Source organism: Melanerpes formicivorus, unplaced genomic scaffold (genome assembly GCF_026170545.1).
Source record: "Melanerpes formicivorus ecotype bairdi unplaced genomic scaffold, bMelFor1.0.p_v2 SCAF_15, whole genome shotgun sequence".
Taxonomy (NCBI): domain Eukaryota; kingdom Metazoa; phylum Chordata; class Aves; order Piciformes; family Picidae; genus Melanerpes; species Melanerpes formicivorus.
In genome coordinates, this window is record NW_027142367.1 from 5304178 (window position 1) to 5323377 (window position 19200).

A 19200-nucleotide genomic window follows, 5' to 3' on the forward strand; every position below is an offset into this window, starting at 1 on the left:
TACAAAATAAAACAAAATGACAGAATACATGTTGCTGGTTTAATAGGCCACTACAACTTGCATAGGGTTCTGATGAATGCAAACCTACCACCAGGTAGAGGTAGGACAATGCAGATGGGAGTAACAGGGGAGGACAATATCTGACCTTTGGGTGTCAACCCAACCTGTTGTTTTGCTGTTGTGTTGTTTTGTTGTCCTGAAATGCTTCATCCTCCTTGTCTCCTACTTTTATTTGACTTTGTCCAATCAAGGACACTACAGGAACATATGTTGGGTGATAGGTTGGACTTGATGATCTCAAAGGTCTTTTCCAACCTGGTCTGGTCTATGCTATGCTATGCTATGCTATGCTATGCTATTCTATTTTATTCAGGATAAGTATAACTTGATTTCAGCAGGTATCACAGAACTTAAAATGAGAGTTTTAACTGCATATTCATTATTCTTTGATGATAATTCTCTGTGTTTTAAATTTGAAATACAGTTTTAGTTGCCTTAGTTAACTCCACTGTTTCTTGGGTATTTCTGCATGCATTTGTTTAAATAGTTTATATTAAATATCTAAATCAAGAACCCTTAAAATTAGCAAATTCAATTTTGGAAAAAATACTGATGTTACTTTTGGACTTGGTTTGACTGTGTAGTGTCAGGTGTTTCAGGGAAAGCCACTGGGGATAAACACTGTTGTGTGAGGAGATGACTTGCCTTTAGGACAGAGTAGCCCAGACTCCTGGCCAATGAAGTGGAATTCAGACAGATCTCTGAGATGTACTGACCCATTGGAAAATGCTCAGGGATACAAATCCTGTGGCATTTAACCATCTTGCATCCAGCCGCAATGTGTGTCAACATGCATGATCTCTCCAATGATGAAGAGATATTTGTGTTATTCATTTAGCTTGAATATATAACTATGACATTTAAAATCAATGTCGTAGTTTGGGCTGGGTGCCCTCTGCTACAGGGGTGTTTCCTGTGTCCAGAAGTCCAGCCCAGTGGGTGGACACAGGAAATTAGGTTATTTCCTACCATGATCCCTTGCACCACTATAAGTTTCGCAGCGGGGTCTGGCACTTCCTCTTTTCTTCCTCCTCCGTCAGCCGGTAACATGGGGGAGAGATCTCCTGGCTTTGGGCCTGGCTAGGCCCAAGGCCACGGGGGGATGGGCAGTCTCAGATCTGGCCAGCTGAGACTAGCCTAGCAGTGGGAGGGGGAAGAAGGAGCCCTGGGGGTCTCGGGTGTACCCTCAGGTAGGGATGGGATTTCTCTGGGTCTGTTTTGGGTTCCTTTCTCTTGTCACTGTATTTCTAGTTCTCTGCACGCACTCACTGTTCTATTTAAACTTTCCATCACTTTTGCAATCTGTTTGTTTGAGTCGTTATTTCTGCGCGTGGTGGGGAGGGGGTCTGCCCCAACCCATTACATTTTGGCGCCCAACGTGGGGCTGGCTGTTGTGCCCACTCTGCAGATCGATTGCAAAGGATGGAGAGTTTAAATTCAGTTCTGGGCGTCGGTTTGGGTTTGGCAGTTGGGGGCTCAAGTGATGTTGCCGGGGCGACCGTGTGAGTTCTTGTGGACTGTGGGGGGATGACTGGTGCGCTGCCGGTGGCGCGGACCCTCTGCTATTTCAGGCAGGGGTGGTTCTCGACCATCGGCATCGGGGTACTGCTTGAGAACGTGGAACCTGCCCCTCCTCCGTGGCAGGAAGCGAAGTGGGGGAGGGGCAGCGGCGAGCAGATCAGAGTCAGGTCCGTTCTCGCTGCGGGGATAGAGCCAGCCGCTGCGAGCGGGCGAGCCAGCTCCCGAAGCCCCGGGGGGCCGACGGGGACTCCAGCTGGAAAGCCGTTTTCAAGGGCTCTGAGAACGCGCGCATGGCTTTCGCTGGAGAAGCCGTTTGAGTGTCCGAGGGGTGGAGGTGATTTTGATTCTGCGCCGTGGCGGCAGAGGTGGGTGGAGCCCTGCTGCGGGGCGAGCGGCGGCGGCGGACCCGGCCGTGCGCTCGGGCTGCGGCAGGGCTGGCCCTAGTCTCTTCCCCGACTTTTTCGGACGAGTTCGGAAAATGGCGCCGAGCACCTGGCTCCACCTCCCTTCTTCTGAGTGAGCTGTGGTGCAGCCCCTCCCTCTCCGGGGGCGGGGTGTGCAGCCGGATGCTGTCTTGCCTTGGTACGGGTACGCCTAGTGGGGGGGCGGAGTACCTCGGACAAGCATCCGTGTAGTGGGACCGCAGTTGGAAGCGGTTGATTGCGGCACCCTGGATGGATTGAAAAAGGCAGTCGTGGGTTGGATGGTTTCGACTGGCCTGCCCCAGGGGTGGAGAATATGCCGCCGAGTGATGATCTGTGAAAAGTAGAGGCTTGGCTGAGAAGTCATGAGGCTGTTCCAGGTGACCAGGATGCCCAACGGATCCATGGAGAACTTGCACCGCAGGAGAATGAGCTCTGCATCGCCGGGAGGTTCCATTGGATGAAGGAAGAAGAACTGGAATGGACAGACACTAGAGCCTGACTGAGAGACTGAGTGGACGCCCAGATGAAGACACGGACTTCGCCGGACATGTCATCAGTTTTCTGATTTGATGATGTGTTTGGGTGCAGGCATCATGGTTTGAAATAAAGGGGTGGCTCCTGTCGTAGTTTGGGCTGGGTGCCCTCTGCTACAGGGGTGTTTCCTGTGTCCAGAAGTCCAGCCCAGTGGGTGGACACAGGAAATTAGGTTATTTCCTACCATGATCCCTTGCACCACTATAAGTTTCGCAGCGGGGTCTGGCACTTCCTCTTTTCTTCCTCCTCCGTCAGCCGGTAACATGGGGGAGAGATCTCCTGGCTTTGGGCCTGGCTAGGCCCAAGGCCACGGGGGGATGGGCAGTCTCAGATCTGGCCAGCTGAGACTAGCCTAGCAGTGGGAGGGGGAAGAAGGAGCCCTGGGGGTCTCGGGTGTACCCTCAGGTAGGGATGGGATTTCTCTGGGTCTGTTTTGGGTTCCTTTCTCTTGTCACTGTATTTCTAGTTCTCTGCACGCACTCACTGTTCTATTTAAACTTTCCATCACTTTTGCAATCTGTTTGTCTGAGTCGTTATTTCTGCGCGTGGTGGGGAGGGGGTCTGCCCCAACCCATTACAATCAACAATAAGATACCAAGATAAACTGAGGGAACAATGCAAATTTGAACAAATAAAAAATGTGGGGGAGAAGGAAGAAAGCATTATCTAAGAGGTAGCTAGAGATCTCCTCAGCTGCTTGGATCCCCACAAGTCCATGGCACCAGATGGGATCCATCCTAGGGTGCTGAGAGAGCTGGCAGATGAGCTGGCCAAGGCACTCTCCATCATTTTCCAGCAGTCCTGGCTCACTGGAGAGGTCCCAGAGGACTGGAAGCTGACCAACGTAGTGCCCATCCACAAGAAAGGCCAGTTGGATGAGCCAGGGAATTATAGGCCTGTCAGCCTGACCTCAGTGCCAGGCAAGATCATGGAACAGGTCATCCTGAGTGCAATCACACAGCATGTACAGGATGGCCAAGGGATCAGGCCCAGCCAGCATGGATTTAGGAAGGGCAGGTCCTGCCTGGCCAACCTGATCGCCTTCTATGATCAGGTGACCTGCCTGGTGGATGTGGGGAGGCCTGTGGATGTGGTCTACCTGGACCTCAGCAGAGCCTTTGACACCGTCCCCCATAGCAAACTCCTGGCCAAGCTGTCAGCCTATGGCTTGGACGGGAGCACACTGCACTGGGTTAGGAACTGGCTGGAGGGTTGAGCCCAGAGAGTGGTGGTGAATGGTGCCAGATCCAGCTGGCAGCCAGTCACTAGTGGAGTCCCCCAAGGATCAGTGCTGGGCCCCATGCTCTTTAACATCTTTATTGATGATCTGGATGAGGGCGTTGAGTCCATCATCAGTAAATTTGCAGATGACACCAAGCTGGGGGCAGGAGTTGATCTGCCAGAGGGTAGAGAGGCTCTGCAGAGGGATCTCGACAGGCTGGACAGATGGGCAGAGTCCAACGGCATGAGATTTAACACATCCAAGTGCTGGGTTCTGCACATTGGCCACAACAACCCCATGCAGTGCTACAGGCTGGGGTCAGAGTGGCTGGAGAGCAGCCAGGCAGAGAGGGACCTGGGGGTACTGGTCGATGGTAGGCTGAACATGAGCCTGCAGTGTGCCCAGGCAGCCAAGAAGGCCAATGGCATCCTGGCCTGCATCAGGAACAGTGTGGCCAGCAGGGGCAGGGAGGTCATTCTGCCCCTGTATACTGCACTGGTTAGGCCACACCTTGAGTACTGTGTCCAGTTCTGGGCCCCTCATTTTAGGAAGGATGTTGACTTGCTGGAACATGTCCAGAGAAGGGCAACGAAGTTGGTGAGGGGTTTGGAACACAAGCCCTATAAGGAGAGGCTGAGGGAGCTGGGGTTGTTTAGCCTGGAGAAGAGGAGACTCAGAGGTGACCTTATTGCTCTCTACAACTACCTTAAGGGAGGTTGTAGACAGACAGAGGTCGGTCTCTTCTCCCATGCAATCTGTGACAGAACAAGAGGACACAGTCTCAAGCTGTACCAGGGGAGGTTTAGGCTGGATGCTAGGAAGAAGTTTTACACAGAGAGAGTGATTGCCCATTGGAATGGGCTGCCCGGGGAGGTGGTGGAGTCGCCGTCACTGGAGGTGTTCAGGAGGAGACTTGACAGGGTGCTTGGTTACATGGGTTAGTTGATTAGGTGGTGTTGGGTGATAGGTTGGACGTGATGATCTTGATGGTCTCTTCCAACCTGGTTTATTCTATTCTATTCTGTTCTAAAACATCATCTGTTTTGTAGATGTAGAATGAATGTAGATGTAGCAGCATGAAAGTCATAAATTATATTTATTTATTTATTTCTCTGATTACTATATTTGAGACACTTTTCAGAAGAAACTACACAGTGAATGAAATGACGGTCAAAGTACAGACCTGAGCCTGACTATGAGAGCAGTTAAGAATCTTCTGAACTCTGATTTTCGTTGGTCGATGAAGAAAGTTAAAGACGTAAAATAAAGTAAAATAAAAGATGAAAGAAAAACAAAAGAAAAAAATAGAAAAAGAATCACACTGTTGATTTCAGTGTGTGTGGAATGAAAGAATTCTAACTTGAATATGGGTGTTTGTCCACCCCTGAATACTAATATTGTCAGTGATAATGTAGAGAAACTTCTAGTAAATACTTGTCTTCCATAGCCTGAAAAGAGTGTAATATGTTCATCGTGTAGCAAAGATCACTACTTTTTAACCACTAGGGGAAAAAAATAAGTACAATAAATAGCTGCTTTAAATAAAGAAAAAAAAATGCTCATAGAAATTTATGAATTGTAAGTCTAAAGAAGATAACTCTCTATCTAAATCTCAAATCTTATTATTGTATGTTATCTCCATGGCAAAGAAATGACTTGACATGAGCCATGGAACGTTGTCAGGTTTTCATTCACTTTTCATGCTATAAACAGGGTTCTGAAACACTGCCTGGATCATTTCTTGCTAGCATCAATGTATATTTGTAAAATTTAATGATAAAACATTTTATTATGTATTTATATCACCTTTCCCCCCCCCATAAATGTAATTGACTTATTTTTTCGTAAAAAGAATGCTGAAAGCAGAGTGTACTGGGTGACTCTCATTAGTTTCCTTCCTGTTCCTGTTCCAAGAAATGAAGGCATTGCTATTTATGCAGTTTCTCAGTGACCATGGAGAACTCTTCTTTCTGCTATGCTGGCAGAACCAAATACTATAGTAGTAACACTAATTCCATGCCTTCTGGGGCTCCCGAAGGTTTTCTCACCCAGCACACAGGAATTTTAGACTCTTGAGGGGTTTAAGGTACTTGAAATGCTGTAGCGACTTGTCACATGTTATTATGAAGTGGCATGTTCCTGAGAAGCAAAGAACCAAATGGCAACTGCAGCTGTGTTTGCAGTTTTGATGCCTAGGTAATAAATATGTGCTTTCATCATCATGGATTGCCTAGAGAGTCCTGCCTTGAGGCTTGCTATTATGCTTTTTGTTGGTTTTGCCTTTAAAACCTGTTTATTCATTGGATTTCACATGTAATAAATAGATAATTTCAGTTTCTTTAATATGTGTGAGGTTATTTCCTGTTAATATCTCTGTATGTAACATACAGACTCTAGCCTGTGAACAATACCCCAGACTTCATAAACTGAACCCAGCTTGTATTCCTTATAATAACCCATTTGACTTTTTAGGGTTTTCCAGAAGTCTCTAAAAAGTAAGCCACGGTGACTGAATAACTTTGCAGATAACAAGGGCATTTTCATGAGCTGTTCCATAATTCTTTCATCAATGTCATCCATATCTCTATTTATTTATTGCTTTGATCAGTAGAAGCCAAAAATATTAGCAAAGGGAGTTGATAAAACACCCAAAACAAACCAAAATATCCTATCTCACTTGTGCCCTATGAGGGGCAATGGATATAAATTACAGCACAGGAAGTTCCATCTCAACATGAGGAGGAACTTCTTTAAGGGTCATGGAGCACTGGAACAGGCTGCCCAGAGAGGCTGTGGAGTCTCCTTCTCTGGAGACTTTCAAGACCCATCTGGATGTGTTCCTGTGTGACCTGCAATAGAATTCTGTGGTCCTGCTCTGGCAGTGGGGTTGGACCCAATGATCTTTGGAGGTCCCTTCCAACCCCTAATATCCTATGGTCCTGTGAACTTCTAAATCTATCATTCTGGATTTGTTTTCGTTTGAGGGTGTTGTTTTGGTTTTGGTGTTGTTTTTTTGGGGGGGAGGGTAATTTTTGTGGGGTTTTGTTTGGTTGTTTGGGGTTTTTGTTTGTTTGTTTTTGTTGGCTTTAAAAAAATTACATGTATTCAGAACGTTTGGACATGATTCAGGTTTTGTTGATGGTTGCAGGAGATGTCGGTGAGGATGTCTAGTCATTAGATGCATATGGTATATGTCTGTCCTACTGAATGATGACGTGTGGGTGATTTTGCAAGAAGCAACTCTAATACTGCAAAACACTTGCACTTGGAATTCAGAAAAAAATGTGGTATACTATCAATAGTAGATGACAATCATAATGACTGTCATTATAGATGACAGCAGTGATGCTTCCTGTATATTTCTCTATAAATAGCACTTTAGTAGACCAGAACTTATAGACCTTATTAACTTGTAATAAAATGAATAAGAGGGAACAGAGTTAAAGGCAGTAAATGTATAAATCAAACGGAAAAGTAGCATTTCCACAGTGAAAATTTCACTACAGAACTCTCTGATGGATGTTACGGAGCCAAGAATTTAACAAAATTCAGTCTGAATTGTCCATAGATATATGTCTGCAATAAGTGACACTTGAACAGCATCTTTACAAGTGTTTTCTTTAGTATTTGCTACTATTATTTACTTAAACCAAGTAGCACTTGACATGTATAGATTCACAGGTTGTACTGGATTGGAAGAGGCCCTCAAAGGTCATCTTGACCAACCTCATGGCAGTGAGCAGGAACATCTCCAACTAGTTCAGGCTGCCCAGGACCACATCAAGTCTGATCCTGAATGTCTCCAGGGGCTCAACCGCATTCCTGGGCAACCTGTTCCAGTATTTTACCACTCTCATTGTAAAGAACTTCCTCCTCATGTCCAACCTAAATCTGCCTTGCTCCAGTTTAAAGCCTTTGTCCTTTGTCCTGCCACTACAAGCCCTTCTAAACTGTCCTTCTCCAGCCTTCCTGTAGGTCCCCCCAAGTATCAAAATAGATCTCTTAAGGTCTCACCAGAGCTTTCTCTTCTTCAGGCTGAACAGCCCCTATTCGTTCAGCCTGTCTTGATAGAAGAGGTTCTTCAACCCTCTGATCATCTTTGTGGCCCTCTTCTGGACCCTTTCCAGCAGGTCCATGTCTCTCTTGTGTTGGGAGTCCCAGAGCTGGACACAGTACTACTCCAGGTGGTGTCTTGCAGAGTAGTGTTGAGTGGCAGAATCACTTCTCTCAACCTGCTGTCCACACTTTTGATGCAGCCCAGGATGCATTTGGCCTTCTGGGCTCAAGTACACACTGTTGGCGCATGTCCAGCTTGTTGGTCACAAGTATTTCCGTGTCATTTTCTGCAGGGCTGCTCTCAATTTCATCATCCCCCAGCCTGTGTGCATTATGATTATGTTCAAAGAAATTAACAGATGTTAAAAATTACTCCAAGCTAAAAGAGAACTGGATGAAGGCTGCTAAGTTGCACATGTAAATATGCCTGCTAATTTTTTTGTTCTCCCCTGGAGCTGTGTTAGCAGCCACTGGATGAGACTAATCTCAACAGGTTTTCAGTAGGAGTGGCTCCTATGCCATTCTACAGCTGTCACCTGAATCTCTCCCATTACTAGCATTCATTCCTCTTGCTCCTTTTTTTTGTTTCTTTATTTATTGTCACAGATTGAGGCTTTTGGCTTTTAAGGTTTAGCACGATGTAGCTTACACTTGTTGAAGGGTGTCTTCTTCTATTTATCAAAGGGGAATGATGTCCTGTGGCTTGCAGGAAATGTGGGGTATGTGTGCTGTACTACATCTGGTGTATGCTTCCTGCAAGGAGCTGATTTCAGTGATTCACATGGTTATCTTCTGTGCATCACCTTAGTGACGAGAAAGGGTCATCTAAAAAGAAGCTGGCTTGCACAGAGAAATGTGTTCTAGCCTTACATGTTTATTATTTTGTTTCTCTTGCCCTGTCTGCCAAAACAACAATTAATGGAGATGATCCTAATAAACCGTACTGGGGATGTAGTAGAACAGCAATCTATATTGACAGCATTCAGCACTCCACTTGCAAGTTCTAAATATTGAAAAAAATCTAGCATAAATGAATGAGAATCTTTTCTTTCATATTAGTTATGAAATAGCTGAAGTAAGGAAGAAATTTGACAAGATCTTTTCTTAATTTGAGTCAGAAAGATGGGATGAAAGATGGGAGCAATTTGCTAGGGATGTGTGAGGAGGTTTCAGCATTATGTAGCACAACAAAGAGTAGTACTGATTTAAAAACACTATCTATAAAAAAAAAAACTACTAGGATATGTGTTGGTGCATTACAAAACCAAGCCACAAGAGCTACTGGCATCCAATCAAGTAGGATAAGTATATAAGATAAAAGTGAAAATCAGCTGTTTGTATATCATTTATCATCTGAGATTCAGTAAGTAGCTAGCTTCATCGTACCTCTGTTTCCATCCATAAAAAGTGGATAACACTTTTCAACCTTCTAAGTCCACTTGAAATCTGTGGAAGAAAGCTTTCTGAATGTGTTATCGAGGATTTTTAACCTTGTTGAATCTGCTGTCTTCAAAGTTGAAACCTTGCTTGGGGAATTTTAATAGCTAATGGAAAATAATTGCATTGCTAATGAAACTGTGTTATCAGAGATTTACAAAAAACCTTAAGGTCTTTGTTTATTTTATTCAGGGTCAAGTTGTTTTCCGAAATGGAGAGAGGATGGGAACCATCAAATTTACACAGTTCCAAGGTAGGTTGCAACCAATTTCTTTTCACTATAATTATGTATGCCGTTTCAGAGTTGTGTGTCAGTTGCATTTGTTTGGGGATGTTTCAAATACATGTGATTATTTTGAAAATTAACTGCTTGGAAGATGCAGCAAGGTGCCTAGAAAGATTTCTTGGCCATTTGAAATACTGCATTTGGAACCCAGAGTGCTCTGAGGTAATCCCACATATTCCCCAGAATTTGTCTAGAAGAAAATCCACATACTTGTATAAACTACTGAGCTATAAGAGCCAACAGCAGCTGAACAAAATCTACTGGTCAGCTAAGCATGCACTTCTTAATACAGTTGTTTCTGAAAACCAAATCTGAAGAGGAATTTACAGAGGATTTCTGCTCTTAAGCTTTTCAAGTTAGTGTTTGTGCTCTTTGAAGGCACATTTTTGACATTCTGGAACTGCTTGCTGAAAGTTGCTTCAGGAGTCAGTCCCTCAGCATGCTGAGGACACAAGCTGTTGATCCCATATCTTTGAGACAATATACTACACGGTGCAACTTGCCAAGCCTGCTGCATCCTCATCCTGAGCTGCTCCTGCAGGGAATTGTCTCAGCAGCAGAGACCACAAATGCAGCTGTGGGGATTTGCCAAGGGTCATTTGCAGCCAGGGATGAGATGCTTGCTTGGGAGAGTTTTCTGCAGTAATGGTGATTCATAAAAGGCATGCTGTCATTTGTTTCTGCAGTTGATAGAATGCAATTCATGTTTTGGTTCCTATGCTAAGGCTGAGATAAAAGTTGAGATGATTGCATTTGTATGGTCTCATGAGAGCAGTAGTGAGAGCTGGCAAATCCCTTTCAAACAATGCATGAGAAAGATGCTTGCACCCCTTTTGTCTTCAGGAGATCACTTTAAGCATAATTGTGCTGACCAAGTTACAAAGGCTCATCCTTTAAACAGAAATCATCTGCTGTATGGGCATTATTATTAATGAACAGCAATGCACTTGAGGGAATCTGTTACTCGTTCTAATTTACTGAAGCAATCTCTGGGATTGCTTGCCTTTACAGCTATAACTGATGCTATTAACTCATGTTCCCTGAAGCATTTCTGCCCACTAAAACTTTGCAGACATCATCTTGCAATAACATAATTTAGAAGTCTTGCTTAACACTAATGATAAATATTGATTACTTCCTCTGCTTCCTCCTGCTGCCCCCACCCTGCCGTGTTTCCATAAAAGCAGTGTTTACAGCCATATGAAAGAATCATGAGAAAATGTTGCAAGGAGATTTTATAAGTGTTTATTCTTCAAAAGTCTGAAAGAGCCCTTATGCATTATGCCTGAGGCAGCTATGGACCATTTGAGCACGGGAGAAATTTGGCACATTCCCTCTGTACCTCAAGGCTGTGGTTGGGGATCATGGGGAGTTGCAACGTGCCGTCTGAACTAATCTGAAGGAAGAACTGAAGTCCAGGATAGCTGACCTTAAACAGATTTTCATTTCCAACCATTCAAATTCAGTTTCTTCATGATGTTTTCAGTTTCCTATCACATGGTATTTAACACCAACGGTTTTACCATGGGTTAAAGTACAGTCTGGTCAGTAAGAACAGAGGAGACAGCCACTCCATTTATAATTCCTTGAAATTACAAAGGTACTTTTCAAAACTGGTTCAGGAAGTTCAGGCAGACCTGCAACCAAAGGTTTCCAGTTGACCTACTGGAAAAAATAACCTAGGCATCCTATGGAGAAATGCCAGAGATGGGCTGGGTTATCTCTCAGGCAAGTGATGGCCGGTGAACATATCTGAATCCTGGTCTCATATCCTCTTTAGTTTTTACTAATTTTGGAAATGAAAGGAATGTACAAAAATGTGTGAGAAACTGAAATAAGGAACAGTATAACAACATAGGTGAAAGCAACCTGTCTTTCTTTTTTGTTTGTTTGTTTTGTTTTAATTGCAAATTATATTCTATTAACAGGTTTTTGCCTCTTTCTCTGGTATTGCTTTTTATACAAAGATTTTGTATTCAATACTTGTGGTATAATTGTAGACACTCTTAATTTGTTCAAAGTAATTCTTCATTAGTTAGGAAGCTTTCTGAACCATTCCCATTAACTTTTAATAAACCCTGGACTATTGGGGAAGTTCCCAATAATGGAAAGAAGTTAATTAACTCCAGTACTTAAAATGATAAATGGGCTTTTCCATCGTAGTTATAGCTTCTGGGTGCTACCAAGCTTGATACAGATGCAACATATTCATTAAACTTTTAATGTTTTTAACTATTTAAAATATAATGCAAATAATGATGATTTCTAGGAAAACAAGACCACATCAAGAGGGCATTCTAAATGCTTTTATGAGATTAACTGTAATTATGACTGCAGCATATATGAAATGTTTTATTAGCTAATTATTCAAACAACATAATAGTGAACCATAAGTTTTATTGTTCTATAGCTCAAAAGTAATTTCTTCATCTATGGTGGTTTATAGTTTTGTTAGCAATTTGGATACATTCAAATACATTTATAGGCAATATATTTATCACAAAGAATGCAGTGCAGGAAAATGAAACAGGCAAATAGGTAATCATGTATCAGAAGGAGGATTCCTTGACAAACACGGCTGTTGGTCATTTGCCAGGGTAGAAAATCTTCTGGTTAGACTCAGGAGTTTAATTTTCTGTCCTTTGCTGGAAACTTTTGTGTTAATGAAGCTATCTGCAAATATTTTGGCTATGGAAAAAGCAGACGGTCATGCGTGCCAGAGGCAAAGGAGAAGCGGCCTGTGAGGGATCAGAGGGCTGCTGCACTAGGCCTGACACACTGTGATGACATTTTGAATAGCTGGTTTAATTTCGAGTCTAGATACAGTTTTTCCCAAACTCATGCTAGTCATGTCTCTTTTTTAAGCTTCTGTACAGCCTGTTAGTGTTGCAAGTGGTCAAACAGATGGTGCCAGAGATAGCTGTGACTGAACTACTTACTGCTTTATAGATCATAAATACCACCCAGGAGTGATTTAGTATGCAGCAGAGGATACAAAAGACATGTAATAGCATTTTCTTCTGTTACCTTACTGGCAAATAAAGAGCAGTTTGTCAGTCTAGCTCAAATGTCCAAGTGATGTTTGATGCTGGCATCCTTCCAAATGAACAGCATTTTTTTCCACGAGTGCAGTTGAATGTCTGTTCTCATTGTGAAAGACGTAGTTGACGTAGGTGGCCAAGATCTTTTGGCTAGAGGGAGCTGAAAGAGGGTCCTGGTAACTCTTGTGTATGCACTGAGGAGCAGGGAGGGCAGCAATGAAACTGAGACTGTAGATTGCTGTGATACGGGAGGCTGCAGGAACAGATATGTACCTGTCCTTCAAAGTGCTTCATTTTGGCAAATCTTGTCTGATTGATCTGACTGGAGCCTAAAAGGCACCTTGCTTTCAGTCATATTCCTATTCCTGTCATGCATGACAGAAAACCTAAGAGACTTCTGTGCTGGAATAAATTAAAAAGGAAAATTAAAGCTGAATTGTAAATAAATACCATTGAAACATACATAAATCATGCTCCTTGTACATAGAAACAGCAGTCTGTTGTACTGCATCTTGAAAAAGCTTGAAGAAAGTGGGTGGTCATCTGCTCTGTCTTTCTGGGAAGAGTTTTAGAGTTTTAATGTATTTAGCCAGGTAATATGATATTGCATTTGTTAGTGTTTAAGGCTTATCTGGGAATCAAGCAAGAGTGAGAATGTCAAGTGTAATACTGTTGGTCTCAGAAAAGGCTTTACTGAATTTCTGCCCTTAAAAGCCCCAGATATTATTCTCTGAGTTTAATCAACATAGACAAACACATAAATGTCTACTCTACAGTCAATAGCAAAGTACCTGAGAATCCAGGATTGCTTTCCTGGAACCTCAGTTCACCTACTTAGTTCTCCAAGTTGTTTGCTGTCCACAGCTTCTTAGGTGAAGGAGACACTAGCAGTTCTCCAGAATCACCTACAGATAGAACAGCTTGTTCTCCAGGGGCACCAATCCAACACTGGAAAAGCTTTCTTCTATTATTCTAAATACAATCCAGCAGAGTCTTAACTACATTTGGTGCTCACTTTCATAATGGTTCATCTAAATAATAAGGCTTTTAATTTTTTTTTTTTATGTATTTAATATCTGTTCAGTATATGCACCACAGAACCAGGCTGTGGATTTTTGTTCTGTGATAGTATTGAAGCAACAAAATCCTATGAACAGAAAATACATAGTGAAAACTCTGGAAGCTCAAATTTGAAATATTTCATTGCATATATGCAGAATCAGTGGATTCAGATTTCTCTGCTTCTTCATCATATTTCCAAAGTGAGAATAAAATCTTCTCATAAATGTTAATCCTTTTCAGAGGATAAGAGGTACCTTTGAGTGGCTGGATATTGCTGAATATTGTGTGATTGGTAGTCACAAAAATGTGGGTTTGATAGACTTCTAGGCGTACCATAACCACTCCACTTTATCTGTTTATGAGTAGTGTAGTTGGATTGTAGCTGTTCATATCTTAGGGTTTAGCTTTGTGATCAATTCATCCCATGAAATTAAGTGTGGTAAACAGTACCCGTGGTGGTTTGTATCAATTTTTTGAGCATAGAATCTATAAGGTTGGAAGAGACCTCAAAGATCATCAAGTCCTACCCAACACCTCATGACTACTAAACCATGGCACCAAGTGCCACATCCAATCTCCTTTTGAACAACCCCTTCTCTGTATACCAAGTGGTGGGACCTGGAGTCCAGAGATTTCAGTGCCTAGTGATGTAAGACCTGTTTGAATCTGACCATAATTATTTTTATGTCTAATGCATGAAAAAAAAAATCAATATTTGATCACATAACAAGTTCTGTCCAGTTTGGTATCCATTTTTTAGTGGATGCTGAGGGAAGCATATGCCATATGCCCATTATGAGTATCGCATCAAAACAGGGGCGTATCAAATTGGGTTTTCTCTATTTTTACACTCTTGAGTTCCCTAACAAGTGCTTTCATACTGCTAGAGGGTGTCTTTGGACCATGAGGTTTAACAGTTGCATGTGAATTTCTCCTCTATCAGTTTGTTATGTTTTTCACAGATCCATTTATGCTTTTGGCCTTCAACACATCCAATGGTAATGAGTTTCACAGAATAGTTATGTGTGTAATAGTTAAAGCCTTTCCATCTGTTGACTTGTTTCTTTTAAACCAGCCATCTCACAATTTCATTTGGTATACTCTGCTCCTTGCAACGTGAGAAGCAATGAATACTTGTGTTGTACTTTCTTCATCTCATTCATGTTTTCCATGTTTCTTGTCAATGACTCTCTTTTAGAAATGTGAGTCCTTGTCATCCACTCAGCATTTGTATCATGTAAAAGCTGCTCTAAAATTCTGGAAATTCCCTACCTCTCCTGATACTCTTATTCCCTTTTTGTGATAGCCACACATGGCATTGAAATACCGACTTTCATACCTCACTCTGCTGAATGACCTTTCCATGTTATTTTAACCACTTCCCTAATATTCTGCTTTACCATATTTATCTTCTCTTTGGCTCAGTGAGCCAAATACTGATGTTTTCAAAGAACCAACAACAATAAATCCAAAGTCTCATCCTGAATGCTACAAATTAATTAGCACCAGCCTTGATGTACGTATACTTAATAGTATTTCTCTCTTGTAAAGGAGATTGTATTTTTCATAGAATCAATAAGGTTGGAAAAGACCTCAAAGATCATCAAGTCCAACCTGTCACCCAGCACCTCATGACTAGTAAACCATGGCACCAAGTGCCACATCCAATCCCCTCTCAAACACCTCCAGGGATGGTGACTCCACCACTTCCCTGGGCAGCACATTTCAATAGCCAACAACTCTTTCTGGGAAGAACTTTCTCCTCACCTTGAGCCTAAACTTCCCCTGGTGCAGCTTGAGACTGTGTCCTCTTGTTCTGCTGCTGGTTGCCTGGGAGAAGAGACCAACCCCCACCTGCCTACAACCTCCCTTCCGGTAGTTGTAGACAGCAATAAGGTCTCCCCTGGACATCCTCTTCTCCAGGATAAACAACCTCCGCTCCCTTACCCTCTCCTCACAGGGCTGTGCTCAAGGCCTCTCCCCAGCCTTGTTGCCCTTCTCTGGACACATTCAAGTGTCTCAATGTCCTTCTTAAATTGAGGAGCCCAAAACTGGACACAGCCCTCAAGGTGTGGCCTAACCAGTGCTGAGTACAGGGGCACAATGACTTCCCTGCTCCTGCTGGCCACACTATTTCTGATACAGGCCAGGATGCCATTGGCCTTCGTGGTCACCTGTGCACTCTGCCTATGTGGTACGAGTAGTCTGGTAGAAGACTAGAACTGATTGCTAAAGGATTTGGGTCACACTGCCTGGGCACACTGTATAGGTTTAGAATTGTTTTTCCTTTTTGTTGTCTGATTGTTTTGGACAAATTTATTATTCAGTTTCTCTTTTTGTTCCATTCCTACTAGCAACAGTGTTTTCCCTTGGACCAGTGATTCCTCTTGTAATCTATTCTACTGGTATTATATACTTATAGTCAGGAGACTTGTTTGTTCGGTTTGGTTTTATAAATAAGCAGGGAATAATGTATTGAGAATCAGATACCTCAACCATGAGCCATGCACATGTACTGTCAAACTGGAGAAAAGGCATGTAAGAGCTACAGAAATTTTGGGGTCTTAAGGCATTACTTATAAAGATAGATTAATGCGATTAAGCATGTAGAGTTGTTAAGAGCTACCTCATTTGAACAAAACATAATGTATGGATATAATTTGCAGGGCTGGAGAGGATGCATGGAAGGGATACACTGATAGATACTGCAGCTGCTGGTTGTCACAGCAGATTATTTTGTTTTACTTGAGCTGGCTTTAAACTGACCAGCTGTGAGGGGGTGTAGCAGTGCAGCAACAGTAACATGGAGCAGACTAGAAGCTGGGTATCTGCCCAGGAGTAAAATAGGTATTTTGGAAGGTCCTTTCTTTTGGGAGCACAGATATAGGAGACAATAGCTTTGTGTCTATCAGTGTTCAAGATAGCTAGTTTGAGGCTAGCTGCATACTTCTGTGCTTCTCAAATTTGAGTAACCAATTGTTGAGTAACCAGTTGTTGGTAAGAGTTGGATTCATTATTTTCCCCTAGGCATGAGAGGCAGGCATGTGTGAGGAGCAGGGGAGACCTATTTATCACAGTGTGTATGTGCCCATTTTATAAAGCAGTTCATCCCGTGAGAGGTGGTTTGAACTATACAAATAATTACTGGGACAAGCACACACATTATAAAAAGAGCTGCAGTTTTTATAGGATTTCACTTCAGTTCATCCAGCATATTCTGAGGCACAAAGTATTTCATGGGAACTGGTAAGTGTCATTGTTTTGTGCAAAAATGTCTTAGGAGCTGTCTTAAATACTAAGGAAATGGTCTAAGTTTCAAATTAACAGCAAAGAAAAAAGGTTGGAAAGCAACAGAAGATAATTTTGCAGTAATTAATCTCTACAAGAGTTTGAGGTATCCAGCTCCAGGAGGTTAACAGAAATTGATAACCCACTAAGCAGTGTCTGAGAACAACCTGAAAGAATTGTCAGCTGTCTCCTTCAGAGCTCTCTTACTTTTTACTGAAAAGCTGCCCCACTGCTCTCTGGAGAGCTGTGTGCTGGCAAGTCTCTCCCCTTAGCATCTCAGAGAGATACTTTTTTTCTGGAAGGAGTTTTAATACTATTTCTACAGGGGGATAGAGCTGGATTGCTTAAAATAAATTAATCAGCTTCTGGTGTATATTGAGGGAAAATACTTCATTTGGCATAATTAATGAAGAATGCAGTTTACTGCAATGACATTGTCTTTGGGCTGTAGTTCAAATACTTCCTCAAGACATACAAACCTGTGAAACAGAACACTTTAATTTTTAATACATGGAAAAGAAGAAAATATTTATCTGAGTCACTAAAAGGTTGTAGATTTATTACTTGACTTTACAGCATTTGAACAGAGAAGCCTGACTATTGTTTAGTAATACACCACAGCAGAATGTCAAGGACTGTGTAGTTGTAGGCTAGAGATACCAAGATAAGATTATGATGCCTGAGAGATCTCTTAGTTGATGAATTTTACCACTAAGATTATTTGACAACATTTTCCTTTAGATAGCTGCTTGTGGGATGGTAAACACTATTATCACAGTGTAAGGAGGGCACTATTATCACAGTGTAAGGAGAAAAATAATATGGCAAATAGAGCCACCACAAATAAAGGAGACAAAAAAGGAACACTAAACAGTGAAGATGGGGTTTTCACTGTGTAGGTGACCAAAGATACTTCTGAACTGTGTGCTGCAGAATTTATACATGTGCTGTCATTAAACTTTTGAGAGCACAGGAACAGTATTAATCCAGATATTATTTCCTTATAAGGAAGCTGTGAACCAGTATCTACTAGAGTCTTATACACATGTGAATTATATGTGCCAGGCCACTGGATCCCCAACAGTCCAGTAAAAAAGGCCAAATTGCTTCTCAAATCTACTGGTCCCCCTTTATGCATCCTGATCATAGTTGCATTGGGTTCTATCGTCACAAGTGCTGATTTAAATTCAAGTTGTAGCAGATAACACAGTCATTGTATTGGCACCTGGTTCTCTAAGCTGACATTTTAGTTTCTGCAAAAACAGTATTTCAATACATGATCACTGCAATCTAGGTCAGAAATGAAGGAATTCTGATTCTGTAACATGGTAACAGAAAATAGGAACATGTGTGTGGCAGTTATGTTGGAAATTTTCAACCCACCACAATCTAATCCATAGATTTAGGAGGAGAGAAACTTTGAATTCTGTTTTTACATGTCCAAGCTTAAGTAACGCTCTGCAGCAGCACAGGTGTCATTGTCTGGGTTGAATCTCATTATTTAAAATCATTTTATTGAATTTGTCATAATTCAGTGACAAGAATCTCTCTGTTTACTTTCACTGAATCTTTCTGACTTGCTTGAACAGGCACTTATCAACCTCTCTTTCAAAAGTAACTAAGGTGGGGGGGGTTGTCAGTTCAGGAAATAATACCTGCATTTCCTTACTCTAAATAGCAGTATAGACTGTAGTCACATAAGATGACTGTGAACAACCTCAGTTTTCAGAGTACTTTGTTGCAGACTGTGGGAGGAAAAAAAAATTCAGCAGATATTTAGAACATTGGCAAAGCATCTTTAAAAAAGGTTGCCAACATATTCTTGTCCCTGGAAGAAAAGAACTATGTCATAATCTTCTTACTCTTGAGTTACCAGTTCAGAACTTGAAGCCAAAGGAAGAACATGAATGGGGACTGAGCAGAAAAATGACTGCTTATAGTCCCATCCATCTTGGTATTTGTTACCTTCAACTGAAGTGCATCTATAATTTTTTCCTTAAATGATTATGGAGGGCAAGGGATAAATTCTTCATAAGTAAATTATTTCATTATATTGATCTAGTACATCTACATGTAAAGAAGTGATTGCACCACATAAGATTTGGCAGCGATTTAGTTCATACTACTGCCAGAATGAAAAATGCATTGAATTAATAATGTACATATAAGAAGCAGAGTCAGGAAGAGGAGCAGAGAACTGTCATTTGTACATAAAACTGAGTGCAGTTTTATATGATCCCTAGACACAAAGCTGTTTGATACCTCACT

The 19200-nt window shown here is 42.1% G+C and overlaps 1 protein-coding gene across 1 annotated transcript in view; it reads left to right on the forward strand.

Moving 5' to 3' along the window:
* GABBR2 (gamma-aminobutyric acid type B receptor subunit 2) overlaps nt 1-19200 on the forward strand; it is a 572582-nt gene that overhangs the window by 317949 nt on the left and 235433 nt on the right. Inside the window, exon 8 of the mRNA XM_068147481.1 lies at nt 9448-9508. Coding sequence (XP_068003582.1) covers nt 9448-9508 — 61 coding nt within the window. The remainder of the gene's footprint in view (nt 1-9447; nt 9509-19200) is intronic.